Source organism: Coturnix japonica, chromosome 14 (assembly GCF_001577835.2).
Source record: "Coturnix japonica isolate 7356 chromosome 14, Coturnix japonica 2.1, whole genome shotgun sequence".
Lineage (NCBI taxonomy): Eukaryota > Metazoa > Chordata > Aves > Galliformes > Phasianidae > Coturnix > Coturnix japonica.
In genome coordinates this window covers 4,696,212-4,711,309 of record NC_029529.1, presented here as the reverse complement: position 1 = coordinate 4,711,309, position 15,098 = coordinate 4,696,212, and the positions used below count along the sequence as shown (strand labels likewise).

The 15,098-nt window shown below is 56.1% G+C and overlaps 1 protein-coding gene across 10 annotated transcripts in view; it reads right to left on the bottom strand.

Moving 5' to 3' along the window:
* The window catches only part of MPRIP (myosin phosphatase Rho interacting protein), a 57,178-nt gene that overhangs the window by 40,282 nt on the left and 1,798 nt on the right, over nt 1-15,098 (bottom strand). For 9 of the 10 annotated variants that reach the window (XM_032447633.1, XM_032447632.1, XM_015876574.2 and 6 more), the window contains exons 2-3: nt 10,220-10,297; nt 9,379-9,444 (exon numbers count right to left, since the gene is read on the bottom strand). In XM_032447633.1, the coding sequence (XP_032303524.1) occupies nt 9,379-9,444; nt 10,220-10,297 (144 nt within the window). Of the gene's footprint in view, nt 1-9,378; nt 9,445-10,219; nt 10,298-11,526; nt 11,550-15,098 lie in introns of those variants that run through there. The other variant, XM_032447635.1, reaches the window with a different exon arrangement.

Sequence of the window (15,098 nt, the reverse complement as noted above, 5' to 3'; positions counted from 1 at the left end):
GGATTCCATCTGTATTTGGAAAACCGTGCTTTAAATTGTACAGTTCCACGCTGGCTGCATCAAGTCCACCATAAGGGAGCAGCGGGCTACCAGATGGGAGCTTCAGGTTGCCACAACAGGGCCATGAGAGATGTAGGGCTATGAGGGAGCTGCAGGCTGCTGCTAAGGTGGACAGGAGCCCTAGCAAGCACCCAGAAGTGGAAAAACTGGAAAAGGACCATTGTTTTGCTCAGGATCCTTAAGGAAGCTACAAAAAGGTGCAAGAGGCACTTCACTGAAAAGAGCTTCACTTGCTGGGAAACAGAAACAACCCAGGTGAAGTTTGCTTGCTGCTCAGTTTTGGAGCCAGCCTGACTGCCAAGCAGGAAAATCACTGCAGCTGGAGTAGGCTCCAATGTCATTCGGAACAACAAGTACTGCTGGAATGATTCCCAATGTCTTCTTCTAGTAGCACTCCTACCGTGGCCTAAAGGCTCTTGAGATGCCACCAGGCAGCATGAGGACGTGCTGAAGCACACGGACCAGTATGAGACAGCCAGCCACAGTGGTGACAGGACTAGGGGAAGCTCAGGCAGGAGAGACAGGTTCTGAGGTTGGCTATGCTGGGATCCAGTCCCCAGGGCCACATCTCTCCTTGGGACGCGGCCACAAAGCTCTGTAGGTGTCTCATCACAAGGACAGACATGCAGAAACATGGCACCAGCCCTACACACCAACACACTGCACGTGGCACCAGGAATGCTGAGCAGCTTGGGAAGATCAAGGCTAGGAATCTGAGAGCTTTTCATCTTCTCTGAACCACCAAGGATGGATGTAGCCAAGGGCTGGGCTCCCAAGGAAAGCAGTGCAATCAATTCAAGCCCCCAAATGCCCCTAAAGTGAATCCATCTCCCTTCCAGACTAGAGGGGCCAAAGGGCCAAGTCTCCTAGTGAGTAGCTGGTGTGTTGTCCCACACCTCACCAGCCAAACAATACATGATTTCCCCCAAACCCTCATCTTCACCAAGGACCATCAGCCTTACATGAGCATCGCTGATTGCAAACAAGGCTAAACAGCCCCTAGAGATCAACAGCCCCAGATCCACTGGAAGCTGAGGCAGCTCCCACAGGCACAGATGCTCCAGTGGAAGTTGTTGAATCCTGCCAAATTAGCCTGGAAACCTCATTACTCCCCAGCGCTCCTCTTATGAGCTCTGCAGAACTTCCTGCTGGGCTGGGAATACCACAGGGCTGGGCTCCCAGGGCTCGGGGGTCTCCAGCTGGAGATGGAAAGTGGGAGTGGGTCAAAGAGCTGAGAAGTGATCTGGTGCTGTGCAGGGAAGGGGCATGAGCCCAGGGAGGCTTCTCCAATCCCCCTGCCTCAGCCTGCACACCACATTAACAGCCGTGAAAGCAAAAAGTCCTCTTCCTGCACACATCTGCTCAGTCCATAATCCTTGCTGTCCCTCCTCTAATGGGAAAGCAGCCAGAAAAGCAAACTAAACCCCTAATTATATCCCAGTAGCTCCCCAGCACCCTGGCAAACTTTATTGATGGAGTTGCAACAGGGCTGATGAAATGAGGAGGAAAGGGCTGAGGCTCTCCATAATCCCACCCCTTCTCCCCAGCTGCAACATCACAAAAGGGGGAAATCCTGCACAAGTGGAAGGTGCTCGAGACACATCCAAAATCCATGAGCGTGCCAGGGACCCCACCATCAACATGGCAAAGGGAACACTGAAGTGTCAACACTCAGGGACCCAGTGGGGAGCAGGGGCGACCACAGGGTGCAGTGCATGGCTTCCAGGCAATGCATGGCCATGAAATACCCCCAGGAGCCCAGCAGAGAGGTGGCAGAGTGCAAGGCATGGTGCTGTACGTGCAGGCAAAGAACCCAGATCCTGCTGGAAGGAGGTGAGGGCTGACGCTGGGGCTGTGCACGTGATTACCTGCAGTAATTATACCTTGCAGCACGTCTAGCCAGCTGCTCTGTCGTCCTGCCTGTCTGCAGCCGGACAAGCAACTGCAGGGAAGAGTCCTTCCTGCAGCTTTGAATGGACAGAGCATAACAGAAAGGTCTTGCAGAATATTTACCAGCAAAACTACATTCACACGACCACCACGCCCGAGTGTACAAGCAGTGTTTTGTTATTTTTCCCAGCCTTACCTATGCTGCAGCCTCCAATAACTCAGGCAGCAAGGAGAGTCATACACACTGCTTGGGAACTCTCATTTTTTCCTCAGAAATGCCTCCAACAGCACTAAGGAGCTGAGGAAGACCTCAGCAAAATCCTTGTGCTGGGTAATGCTGAGCAAAGCTGCTTCCTAAACCTCACCAAGACCTCAGCTCGTCTCCACACAAGTTTTAACCTGACCACGTCCCTTCTACACAGACTCTGATGAATAATGCATGGCCAGGGTAAACCAGAAATCTCATATTCACTAATCGTTACCATAACAGAGAAACGAGGGCTGCAAATAAGTGATTTATTAACCCCAAACAGTGCTTGTGCTTCAACAGAGCGCACACCTCAACTCCAAACCCAAGGGAGGAAAGTTTGCTCCAGATCCACAGCTCGGCCCCGCTGAGCCCCCCACTCTCACCACACATCTCCACCCCCAGGAGCGAGGCTGGGGCAGCCTTCCTCCTCCTCTTCCTCCTCCTCTTCCTCCTTGGGGGCCAACACAAGGATGAATGGCGGTGGGAAGCCCACACCCCCATGCTTGCCCGCGGCTCTGGCCGCTTTCTCAGGCATTCCAAAATTTGGCTGGAGCCTCTTTTTGCAGCATTCCCCCCCTCCACCCTTACTCTAAACCCTCAGCTGGACGCCGGCCTAATTGACTATTTATTTATTTCTGCATTTTCCCAGCTCTCTGCACACATTGGTGCAGGGTGGGGGGGGACGCTAAGGCTGGCTCCCAAAGCAAAGCCCCCCATTCTTCCAAAAACAAAACCCCAAAAACCACAGAGGCACGGGGTAGGCCCCCCATCCCAAAGCTCCCTGGAGGATGAGAGGAAGTCAGGAAGGGGGGTGGGAGCACCACTGGGGGGGTGTGGGGGTCAGGAAAGGGAGATGCCGGGGGCACTGCCCACCCCTTTGCTTTGTGCACACACGCTCAGGGAAATTAAAAATAGCTGTGTCCAAAGAGTGGCTGCGAGCCCCACAAAGAGCGTGTTGAGCAGAGGCAGCTGCAAGCTATTTGCTGCCCCTGGTAATCAGCAGCTCAGCTTGCAAAGCCCTCCCCCCCCCACACACACCCCCTGGCCCCTGCCTCCCCTGCCAGAAGCTGCTGCTGCCTCTCTCCAACCCACATGTCATGTCAGCAAGGCACTGAATGCAGGATCTCTTTGGAAAAGAAATAATCGCAATAATAACAACAGAGCTTGCTTTGATTTTCAGAGCAGCTTTGCCTTGTACAGACACATCCCCTCAGAGTCACACAGCTGGCTGTGTCCCACTGGAGCAGGTCAGGGTGCCCCGTGCCACTGGCAGAGATGGACACTCAATGGGGACAGGGATGTGATGGCTGTTGGGTGCCACATCTCCGAGGGAGTCCTTCAATGCAATGGGAAAACAGGTGCCTGAGCCCAGAGCATCCTGGTGGTCCTCAAGGACCTCAGCTGGTGGCACTGGTGGGGCTGGAGGAATTATGGTAGCCCTGCAGTGCGACCAGCTGGCCCAGGGCTGTGTGACAGCCAATGCATTCCATAGCACCAAACAGTAGTGGGACAAAAACATGCTGCTGCCGCTTCCTCTGGCCATGCTTTTCCCCCAGCAAGCTGCTCCATTAAAAGGTGAGCTGACAGGGCTTTAAATGTAGCTTTGTTTGGGAAGGCACTGAAACGCACCTTCCCAAAGGCTTCCCAGTTTGTTTCCCCACTCATTCAACAACAAAACAAGCATCTGATGCAACTGCCAGCAGTAAACCCCAGCGCTCCCATCTGCTGGCTGTCCCCAGTGCAGTGGGACCAGGTGAAGGCCAGGTCAGAGGCCAGCAGGCATAGGAGGGGTGGGGACACGTGAGGGTAATTGTGTGCTCAGCAATTAGCTGTGTCATTTCACCATCAGCACTGATATCTTCCCTGCTAAATGCCACCAGAGGCGGGTTTGATTTCTGCACTGACGTTTAGCAGCACATCACGCCTTGTCTTCCACCCAGCTCCTGCTGTCAGGCTGGAGGCCACAGTGTGAAGCCCCGACTGCCCAAAGTCACAGAGAAGAAACCCCAACTCCGCTCAGTGCCCGTATCACTCCATCTCCCATAAACTACACAGAGGGCTTTTAAAACCAAGCCCTTTTCCCTTGCTGCTCCTGCACGTCTCTCCTCTAAATGAACTGGTTTGCTGGCTCTCGAGAGACAGAGAAGCAGAACAAAAAGTAAAAAGGACAAAGCCACTTAAAGCTGGGCTGGCTTCTCATCCTCAAAGCCATTCCAGCTTAGCAGCCCGCTCTGCAGAAGACAATAAGCGCTGCATTGTTTCCAGGAAGGAAGCACCTGGGCCAGGTCATCAAAGCTGTGAGCTAATTAGGAGGTCACTGGCTGCTTCCTGCTCTCCCAGCTCCACATTTCTGCTAACTCTCCATATCTCCCACCCTTTTGCTTGGTCCCAGCTTGGGCCTTGTTTCAGCAGTGCCCTGAGCAATGAGTTCCCAGGGCTCCTGGAAGCACCCAGGTTTTTCTCCCAAAAAGCAATGCTGGGCATTAAACACTCACCAAAGGCCTCTGAGCTCTGCTGGGACCACCACCCATCTCTACACCTCCTGCAGAGCCATCACAAGAATCATATTGAATGACTGGGTTAAAAGGGACCTTAAAGCTCATCCAGTTCCAACCGTGGGCTGGCTGTTCCCCACCACCCAGACTGCCCAGCGCCCCATCCACGGCCATGGGCACCTCCAGGGACAGGCACCCACTGCTCTGAGCAGCAGCGCCATGCGCTCTCACAAGGCTGCTCTTCATCCCTTGCATCCCAACGTCACTGATCCCTCCCTTTCCCAACAGTCCTGGAGGAGAACAGATTGCTCCTCCTGGATCTTCCTAACACTTCCCCTATTCCTAATGCAACCCTTTACACATAAGCACTCAGCATCCCATGCAAATCCTCCCTACACGGCACCTCCCTCCTCCTCCAACAAACGCATTATTTCCCTTTCTCTTCCCACCACCGCTGCCCATCTCGCAGCTGCTCCGCTCCTCTCCCTTTTTCGTCTCAGCTCGTTGAAACCCGAGACGTGCTTTGATTCCAGCCAAAAGCTCTTCATGCCGAACAGAAACTGAAAGTCTCCAAGATCTGGCGAGCAGAGGAGGCAGCAGCAGCAGCAAAGCCGGGTCTGCGGGGAGAAAAGCCACTCGCAAGGGGAGCATGGGCTCACCCAACCCTGAGCTCCTTGGTGGAGGGGGCAGGGAGAGCCTGGAACAGCTTCAATGGTTAAAAAAAAAACGGGTGGAAAAAAAAAGTAAGGATGGAGGGGCCAGGATGTTGAAGGTTCGTTTTTTAATCCCTGCCAATGAATTTCCATTCCGTGCCAAGACTGAAGTAAAGAGCTTTGATCTAACGAGAAGGAAAAAACACACGCAGACTCTCTCGGCTTCTCAGAACATTGGTGACAAAGGAGGGAGCGAGGACAGAAATGGACGTGGTGCAGATCTGTTGAGGGTGACGTTTCTAAATGTGCCCCTTTACTTCTGACAAAAGAATAACTGGGGATGGGGGGGAGGTGGTGGATTAGGAAATAATGATTCCACACGGCTACGCATCACTGTGCTTGGACATCCCTCCTGCTCGGGTCCCTCTCTGCTGTTCTTCCCCCACCCACAGCTCCTGTGCAGGCTCCTGGGGGCAGGGAGCTGTGGGGCTCCAGCTGTGACCCCAATCCCTCCCATGCAGGGGATGGGAGCTGGGAACTGTGCATATCGGTCCTCCAGCCCACCCAGGAGATGCTCTCACCTTGGCATTACCCACAGGCCCAGACAGGGGTAGAGCTGAGGCCATTGCCCACCCTGTGCTGCCTTTCCACTGCGCCATTCCCACGCAGCAGGGCTCTATTAATAGACCTATAGCTAATTATAGGCAGCAGCCACCACAACAGAAGGGGGCAAACACTCTGCAAGCGGACCACACTTGTGCTGGATGTGGTCCACTCTCCATCCCCCTGGGACAAAAGGTGCTGGGATGAGGCTGCTGGGACAGAACCAAGGCATGGGTCCCTGCTCCTCCCTTCAAGCACCAGCAAAGCCTTGGGCCGGGGCAGAACTATGGGCTGAGAGCTTCAGGATGTCTGAAACCAGAGAGGGCAAAGAGCCAAAGCTCTGTACTCCTCCTGGGTGCCTCCAGAACAATGCCCTTGGTTTAGCTTAATTCTTGGAGCTTCTTGGACCTTTAACTTCAAACTATGGGGAAATAATTCACAAAGAGGAAAGTGGGGAACACAGCTCATGGATTCACAGCACAAACAACCAAGAGGCTGTTCAGCATGGGAATGCAACCCTAAGCAAACCGTGAGCAGCCAGCCACTGCTGATGGGAGTGAGGAATGCGTGCAGGTTGGAGCAGGCTTGGCTTCCCCAGGGCTCAGCAGAGCTGGGAGCAGCCTGTTGGCACGCTGCTGCACGTCGGGGCTGGAGGGGAAGGAGACAGGCACAGCACAGGAACTCTTTCCCCCTGCAGGGTCCTGGTGAGCCCCATGTGCACTGATGCTGGAGCACAGGGAGTATAGGGGTGGCTGCTTTTCAGGGGTGCAATGCAACTGCTTGGGTCAGTTCTGAGATTGCTCTGCTTCCAAACCGGTGCCTTCCCCCCACGCACACCCTGTCCCACTGATGGGATTTGGGCAGTACTTGGGGCTCCCAATGCAAAGAGGAGGTTCTGGGTGCTTGGCCCAACCCAGTGCTTGTGGCATCTGCCTTGTGTGCATCCCCGGGCCGTCCTCAGAGCTCCCCTCAACCCCAGCAGTGAGCTGTGGGCTCCAGTGTGCTGCCAGCACGGCCCTCTGCTTGCAGGGCAGCAGCTCATTAGCCGCTGACCCCAGCTCAGAACCAGATGTGCCCTTTGCTCATGGTCACAGGGAGGAAGAGGAGGCCAGCACTGCCAATGGGGAGCTTAAACCCCCCCTACCCTGCCTGCATCCCACGCCTTCCTCCCCTCCTCATTTTTAATATAGCAGAAATTGCCAAACCCACACAATTAATGTCTAACAGGTTCAGGGCAGAGCAACTCAATCCACCTCCTGGGAGGTCCCTGCCCAGCTGCCGTCCAGCTCCCAGCACGCTGCCATGTCCCCCCACCATGGGACCTCCAGAAGCACAGAGAGGGGAATCGTTCCTGCAATGCAGATCCCTCCCTGAGCAAAACAGCAGCATCCCCCTGGGAAAAGCCCTGGTTCTGATGTGGAGCCAGATGCATGGGTGAGACCTCAAGGACAAACCAGCGTCCCCCCATAATTTCAGCCCAAAGTGGGGGGCAGGAATGGAGCTCAGTCTTTGCATCCCACATCGGATCTCTGCCCTGCACACAGCCATTCTCCATTACTCAACCATCCCTGCCTGCCGCTGTGCGGTCACAGAATCATCAAGGTTGGAAAAGACCCCTAAGATCAGGTCCAACCATTGACCCATCCCCACCACGACACCAAACCATGTCCCTCAGTGCCACATCTCCATGGTCCTGGAGACGTGACTCCACTCCAGAGACAGTGACTCCACCACCTCCACAGGCAGCAGTTCCAGTGCCTGACCACCCCTTCAGAGAAGACATTTTTCCTAATATCCAACCAGAGCATCCGTTGACATGGTGGGAGAGGGTCCCAAACCCATCAGAGCCATGACACTGTCTGAGCTACACACTGGAAATCGCCATAGGGGAACCTGCAGCAAGCACCAGAGCAAAGCAAACACAGGGAAGCACCCGAGGAAGATGATGCTCTCAATCACAAGGGACAGCAGCAGATGACACCGCTGTCACAGTGAGGGTCTCATCCCAAGGGAATCAGCACTTTCCCACATAGCTCCAGTGTTGGCAGCACAATGCTGTCCTGGCACAGGGCACAGGCACACTGCAGGCAGGGATGCTCCGGTGCCACGGGCATTAGCAGAGCCGGTGCAGGGACGTGATCTGCAGAAAGGTCAGGGGGGTATTTTTATACCATGTGTCAGACCCCTGCTCCTGAGGGGAGCAGCTCCATCTCCTCCATCTATGGCCACGGTGAGGATGCTCCCTGCCCTCCTCCTGTGGTGCTCAGTGCAAGGAGCCAACAGGGAGAGGTAACGCTCCTCTCATGCCCTTTTTGCTGTTTTTTTTTTCACCCCACTTTTTTCCCTCCCAGGCAGCCCAATGGAACTGCACGGTGCTCCCCCAGCCCTCGGTCCACTCTCCAGTGACAGCACAGGGACACGAGAGCACAGCAATGGGGCTGGGGCACTGCCTGCTGCTCCTGCCCAGGGGCAGCAATGCCATAGGCAGTCATCATGGGATGCAATACAGCAAAAAAAAACCCCACAAACATCACATTTCCCAACTCCCTCCTCAAGGCATTTCTCCACGCAGCACATTGCGCTTTGTTTGTAGGACACCAAACAGCAGCCCAGCACAGGTTGTTGTGACACCAGAAACGCATCAAAAGCCTCCGCAGCTCTGAATGGAGATGTTTAAATTATTTACGGGACTTGGAGCAACCCCAAGCAAGAATACAAACAAACAAACAACAGAAGGCAACGCTCTGGAGAAACACGCTGCACTCCTACACCCCATCCCACGTGCGTGCACACCCTGAACCCCAGTGCACCCGGCTCCACGAGCCTCTCACCCAGCTGCATCCCAGCACACGGGATCAGGCTGTGCTGTGCAAAACCCCATGCAACCTGCAGCATTTTGCCAATAGGCAGCCGCAGGTGGACACAGCAGGGCTGACTCCCCCAGGCTCAGCAGCCCACTTGGCAGCTTGCAATGGATGGGAGAGCTGCTTTCCTTCCTTCCTCCCTCCATCTTTTTGCTCCCAGAGCAGTGCGGGCGGACACAGCTCCCAGGAAGGATGAGCAGCACGAAGGCGTTCCACGTTCCGCCTGACCTACTTTACACCAGCACCACACACAGCCTCCTCCTCAGGCACAGCTACAGCAATCCTCCACTATCAAACCCTCCCCAGCACCAAGGAGCAGGATGGGAAGGAGCTGGGGGGGACCTTGGGCTCAGCACTCCCCACCAGTACCAGGTCTGCCAGCAGCACAATCCCATTGCTGGTTTATACCAACGCTGAGCTTTTCCCAGTGCCCTCCAACAGGTGAGCTTGGCCATCCAGCTCCATGGGACACCACAGGTCAGCAGCTTGGTGCCACGCTCCAGAAGCAGCACCACCACTGCAGGTCCCCATTAGCAGCAATGCCGTGGCCACGCAGCACTCACCATCTCGTCGAGGGCGTAGCGCAGCAACCCGTGCTCGTAGAGGATGAAGAACCGACGCTGCCATTTCTGCAAGAGAAAACAGCAAAGGGAGTTACAACAGCAGCCCACAAAGCTGGGGCCACAATGCAGGACATCCCCCAGCAAAGCTCCAACATGATGCAAAGCCCCCCCAGGCCTCTCTCAACACAGCGATGTGCAACCAGATCGGAGCCCTGATCTGGATGGAAAGGGCCTTTCTGTGCATGCCAGGCTGTTTGCAGCCCAGAGCAAAAACTGGTTGAGCAGGCTGAAATTTAAAGGGGAAAAAAAAAAAAAAAAAGTCACAGATTCATAGCCCCAGTGCAGCAATTCTTATCTCTTTTTTTCTCAGCCCTTCGGGCAAAGTCCAATGTGCTCGGGGACAGCAAAACCACTGAGGATCCAGTGAACCACAGTGCTATGTCCCAGTGAGCTGTGACTCCCAATAATGCCCACATACCCTGGGCTGAACCCAGTGTTGGGGGAGAGTTTTTACTGCTGGCAGCAATGGGAACCTCAGGCTGCAGGACAGGGCAGGGACGCAGGGGATGCTCCAACCCTGCTGGTTACAGTGCTGCAAGGCTTGAGCTCTATCAGTGACCCCGTTTGGGCAGCTGATTATCAAGGCACCAAAACACAACAGCAGCCAGCAGTAACATCACACGGCTTGAACGGAGCAGGTTCTGCAGTGCCCCAGCCCAGCAAACTGCACACCCAGCAGAAAACCCTGCAGCAGGAAACATCCCTGGCTTGCACAAGGGGATGGGTGCAGCGTCCCCGCCCTGCTCCGTCCCACCCCCAGCACCCACAGGGTGTCCCTTACCCGAGAGCGATGGACAGGATTGTCAAAGTCCGTTCCTTCGGGGGCCAGCAGCAGCCAGCCACCGTAAATGGGTTTGGCCTGAAAGGGAAGAGCAGAGAGGGATCAGCTGGAGCTGCCACACAGGGAAGGGGTCAAGAATTCCATATTCCCACCACCCCTTGAACTGCTGGTTAAGCCATCTATCTGCTTTCATTCTTCTCCTTTTTATTAATCATTTTTTTCACTTAAAACAGTGTCCAATGCAGCAGCTCCCTGAGATCCCTCCTGCCAGCTGCTGGTTTTGTAATGCTAAAGAAAATAAATAAATAAATAAATAAATAAAGTTTCCCCTCTGGAAAAATCCCTGAGAACAATAGAAGAAACCGCCTAGGCACCAAAAACTGGCAAATGAGTGGAGCACCCAGCAAGCAAAATGAGAACAAACCCGAGCAAGTCCTTTCACTCCTTGTAAAGTGGGAAGAAATAACACAATCCCTTATAGCCCACTGCCCCTTTTGGGGTGGCATCTCTCAGAGCATCACCTGTACTGGATGGCCACGATGGCACCGCTGCCCCCAGCACTGCAGGGACTCTGGGACCCCACACCACCCCCATCCCACGCTGCCCCACCCGGCAGTGCTGTGACAGCACCCAGCCCTGTGCCCACGCCGGGACTTTGGAGCAGGGAAGAATAAAAAGCAAAATTGCGAAATACTGAGTAATCCGAGGTGATTCTGGGCTTGTAGGAATGGGGCACAGAGGCACCGAGCTCCCTACAAAAAGCACACAGAATGAGTCCATCCTGGAGGCACCATCATGGCCAGGAAGGAGGAATAGGATGGAGGAGGCAGCACACAGCATCCCCAACACCACCACCACAGCACAGAACCCTCCTCTGACACCCAAGTCCCCCTCCAGCCCCTCAGAGCCACCTCTACAAGCAACCCCCACTGTACCAGACCCCATACACAGGGATGAAATGACCCCATATCACCACCACTGGGGTCAGAACCCCCCCCTGGTCTCACCCAGCCCCACCTGCCCCATTTTGTCACAGCCCTCTCCAGCACCAGAAACACACAACCTTAACACAGCACAATCAGAGGACCGTACTTATTTGGGCAGAAAGATCCAATTTCAGATACCAAAACCAAAACAGCCACAAGGTACGAGTTTGCACCCAGCGCGTGGGCAGCCTGGCTCTGTCCCCCCGCAGAGAAGCGCTTTTTAAAGCCAAACCCAAACAAACTGCTGCCAAAAGCGGTGCCCAGAAAGGCACAAATAGAAGGATGTGAGCACAAACTGTGCCCGGAATAAATCCACTGCACCTGCATCGGGTTAAAATAAGATCCGTGGGCACGGCTCAGAGCGAGACTCCCCTATGTGAGCGGATCCAGAGAGCAGTGCTGGAGCGATCCCAGTGTTCCTGGGGCGGGCAGAAGACCAGAGTCAGCTCCTCCAGTGATGAAGCCAATGGGCCGAAGGTGCAGAAGGAGCCACTTGGCCGTGAAGATGGGCGCAGGGATGGTGCTGTGCCGGTGGGAGCCCCACAGCCCCGTGGGACCGACAGAGCTGACTCAGGCAGCAACGCCCCGGCGTCACCGCGCCGCTTCCGGTCGCACCTCTGCATGCGGCACACCCAGGTACCCATCCCACCTCCAACCCTGACTGGCCTTGATCAGCTTCACTGCCTGGCAGAGCACCCTGCTGGGGGTCTCTGTGCCCATCACCTGCTCTGGGGTACCCACACCCTGCTCCAGCCACGGTGTCCGTCTGTCCTGGTGCTCCACGGGCACACACAGCTCCTGAGCACAGCTCCAGGGTTGGGGTAATGCAGAACACTTGCACATCCTCAGTGCTGTGGGGCAGAGACAGGTCACTCCTTTCCAATGGGCAGCACGGGGTCCTGGAGCAGAACTGCATGCACAAGGACATGGTTTGGTGGCACGGTGGGGATGGCTCAGCAGTCAGACTTGGTGTTCTTACAAGGCTTCTCCAACGTTAATGATTCAATTCTATGATTCCGTGACAGCCCATGGGGCCAGACACAGGCTGGTACCACAGGGATGCTGCTGCCCCATCAGCCCCAGCCCACACAGCTGCACACACCTCCCCAAAAACAAACAGCAGCAACAGCCTCTCTGGAGATGGAAGCAATCCCACGAGTTGGGCACCAACAAGATCCCTGTTTGCAGCCCCCTCTCCTTGCACAGCTCGAGGGGAGGTCACCACCACCAACCTCACATAGGGAACCCAGGTACCTGCAGCCCTACACAGCTCATCTGTCACTGGGGCAGGTCAGTATGGGGAAGGTGTCACAGCACTGGGGTGAGAACGGGGCGTGACAGCTGAGTGTGCTGCCCTGCCCTGAGCACTGCTTGCAGGAACTGATGGGTGCTGCTTTGTGCTCTGCATGCTGCCATAGGATGCAGCAAGGACCATGGAGCCCTGCAGCACCCAGCACTCACCCTGCAAGCGCTGCTGCTTCACTCCCCTTCCCACCCCAGCAGCAACCCCATGAGCGAGGGCAGCCAGGTGAGCAGGCACAGACAGCAGCAGCCTGTCCCACAACAACACATCCACACGGCACACTTACGGGGTGGGGGGAAGGACCCTGCAGACCTGCCCCATGCCCACAGCCGTGCCCTGCAGCAGCCGCTCCCCAGCACAGAGCAGCAGCTCCGAGTGCTGGAGCTGGGATTTATCGCTTCCTCGGGTGCCACAGCAGATAAGGAGCGGCGCCGTGCAGACCGACAGCAGTGTGTAAATGTGCAAAGGGGCTGGGGCTCCCCGGTGTAGGAGTGCAAGGCACGGGGTACCACGCATTGCCCCGCTCCCAAATTCCTGCCTGCAGCAGCCATGGAGGCTTTGACATTTGCAGAGAACCTTCCCTGTTTGGTCTTAACCATTAATGAATGACATGACGATACAGCGGGGGCTGCTTTCCAGGAACGAGGGGGCTTCTCCTCCCACACTGAGTAGGGGGTGGAAGTGAAAACGTGCCCGGGACACAACACCTCCCCTACTGCCCTGCAGCAACACACAGAGCCGGGATCTGGGGTCACACAGCCCCATAGGTGCAAGGTTAATGGGGGGAGGATGCACTGAGACCAGCACACTGCACCAGCCCCACTCATCCCCGGGGACACGAGGCCTCTGCCCGCACAGCTGCATCAACACAACAGCCTAAAGCAAAGCTCTGCGTGGTGCTCACACAGCCAGCAATGGGGCACCCTGAGCTGCCGCTTCCCGTCTGCCTGTTTGGTGTCCAGAACAGAAGGGAAGCAATAACATCCAAAGGAGGGAAATATCCGAACTCACTGCTGGGGATGGTGGTGGGAAATGTCTGTGAGTGGCACAGTCCTGCTGGGTGGCCCTTGGGGCGCCCATGCCAAAAACAAGGGCAATAAAACACGGGGAGCTGGGAGGGCGGCCTGGAGTTCCTGCTCTGTGCCAGTCCTGTGCCCCCAAGGGAGAATTAAAGCGACGGCGCTGAGCTCTGCTCTCCTCCCACCCAGGCCAAGAGCGATGGATGCCGAGGTCAATTCCCATCGTGGGGCTTCGCTTTCCCTCACAGACCACAGGAGCTGAGAGGGGTCCAGGTGACACCAAACCCCTTTAGGAAGGTGGGAAACCCCAAAGCAGGGATCACAGGGAACAGGGCAGCACCACGCACTGAGATCAAGGCTCCGGCTCACACCAGGGGCAGCACAGCAGCCCCCACCCCTGTTTTCCCCTGGCACTCCATGGGGCCGCCCCACATCGCACCGAACCCACACAAACAACTCATGAACAGAGCAGGATTTGGGACTTAGAGCCCCGCAGCCCTTTGAAGCCCGATTACCAGGAGCTGCAGCTAATCCAGGGCTGGGGGCTGCCCTGGGGCACCAACCCCAACCCACCAACACCGCCAAAGGTTTGCGACGGGTCACCAATGAGCAGCAGGGCTCCCGACACCCACGTGGGGATTAAAAGTCATAATGATCACCAAAATAATAATAACAATACACAGAAGTGGAGATGGGGAGCTGTGCTGGGGCCGTCACACCGGGTGCCCGGAGCCCATCGGTGCTCACAGCAGAGCACAGACCCCAAAGTGCTGCTGGAAGCAGTGGGGCCGTGGCTGTGTGCATCACACGCTCCGGAGCCTCCATCTTATGGGGAAGCAGTGGGATCGTTCCGCCCGGGCTGCGGGGGAGAAACCGAGTGAGATCAAAACGCTTCCCCCAGTGAAACCCCCAACGCTGGGCATTGATCTGATCCCTGCAGTGACCCCAACCTCTGGGACCAGCCCCCCCTTAGGGACCCCACAGGACAAAGCAAGCAGACCAGGGGCCTTTCCTCCCATTCCCCGTACACTCTGCTGCAGGGGGCAGCGTGCAGCGCTGTGACCCCCCCATCCTAAAAGCAGGATGATGGCAGTAGAACCCTATGAGGGGCAGAGGGAGGGGACAACCAGGCCCCGGGGGGGTTCACCCCATTCACCCCCAAGGACGCTCCTTTGTCTGGGCCCGGCCGCCCGCCCCTTCCCGCACACAGCACGGCGTTTTTTCCAGTTACATTTTTTCCATATTAGCCCTCAGATTTCATTATGTGGTGTGTGTGTGTGTGTGTGTGTGTGTGTGTGTGTGTGTGTGTGTGTCCCCTCCCCCCGCCCCCAACAAGCACAGAAATATGTCTGATCTCATTGCCATAATAGGATCGGGAGCAGAGATGGCAGCCCCCACCCCAGCAAAGGACAGTGCCGGCCGGGGGCAGCAAGGGGCTGCATCACCCCCTACTCCCTACCCCAAACCCCCCCATAGGGCTGGGTGCTGCCCCACAGGGGGGTATGAAGGCTGTGAGGAGGAAGAGGAGGGGAAGAAGGCCCATTTCTCCCCCACAATCCCAAAACCTACAG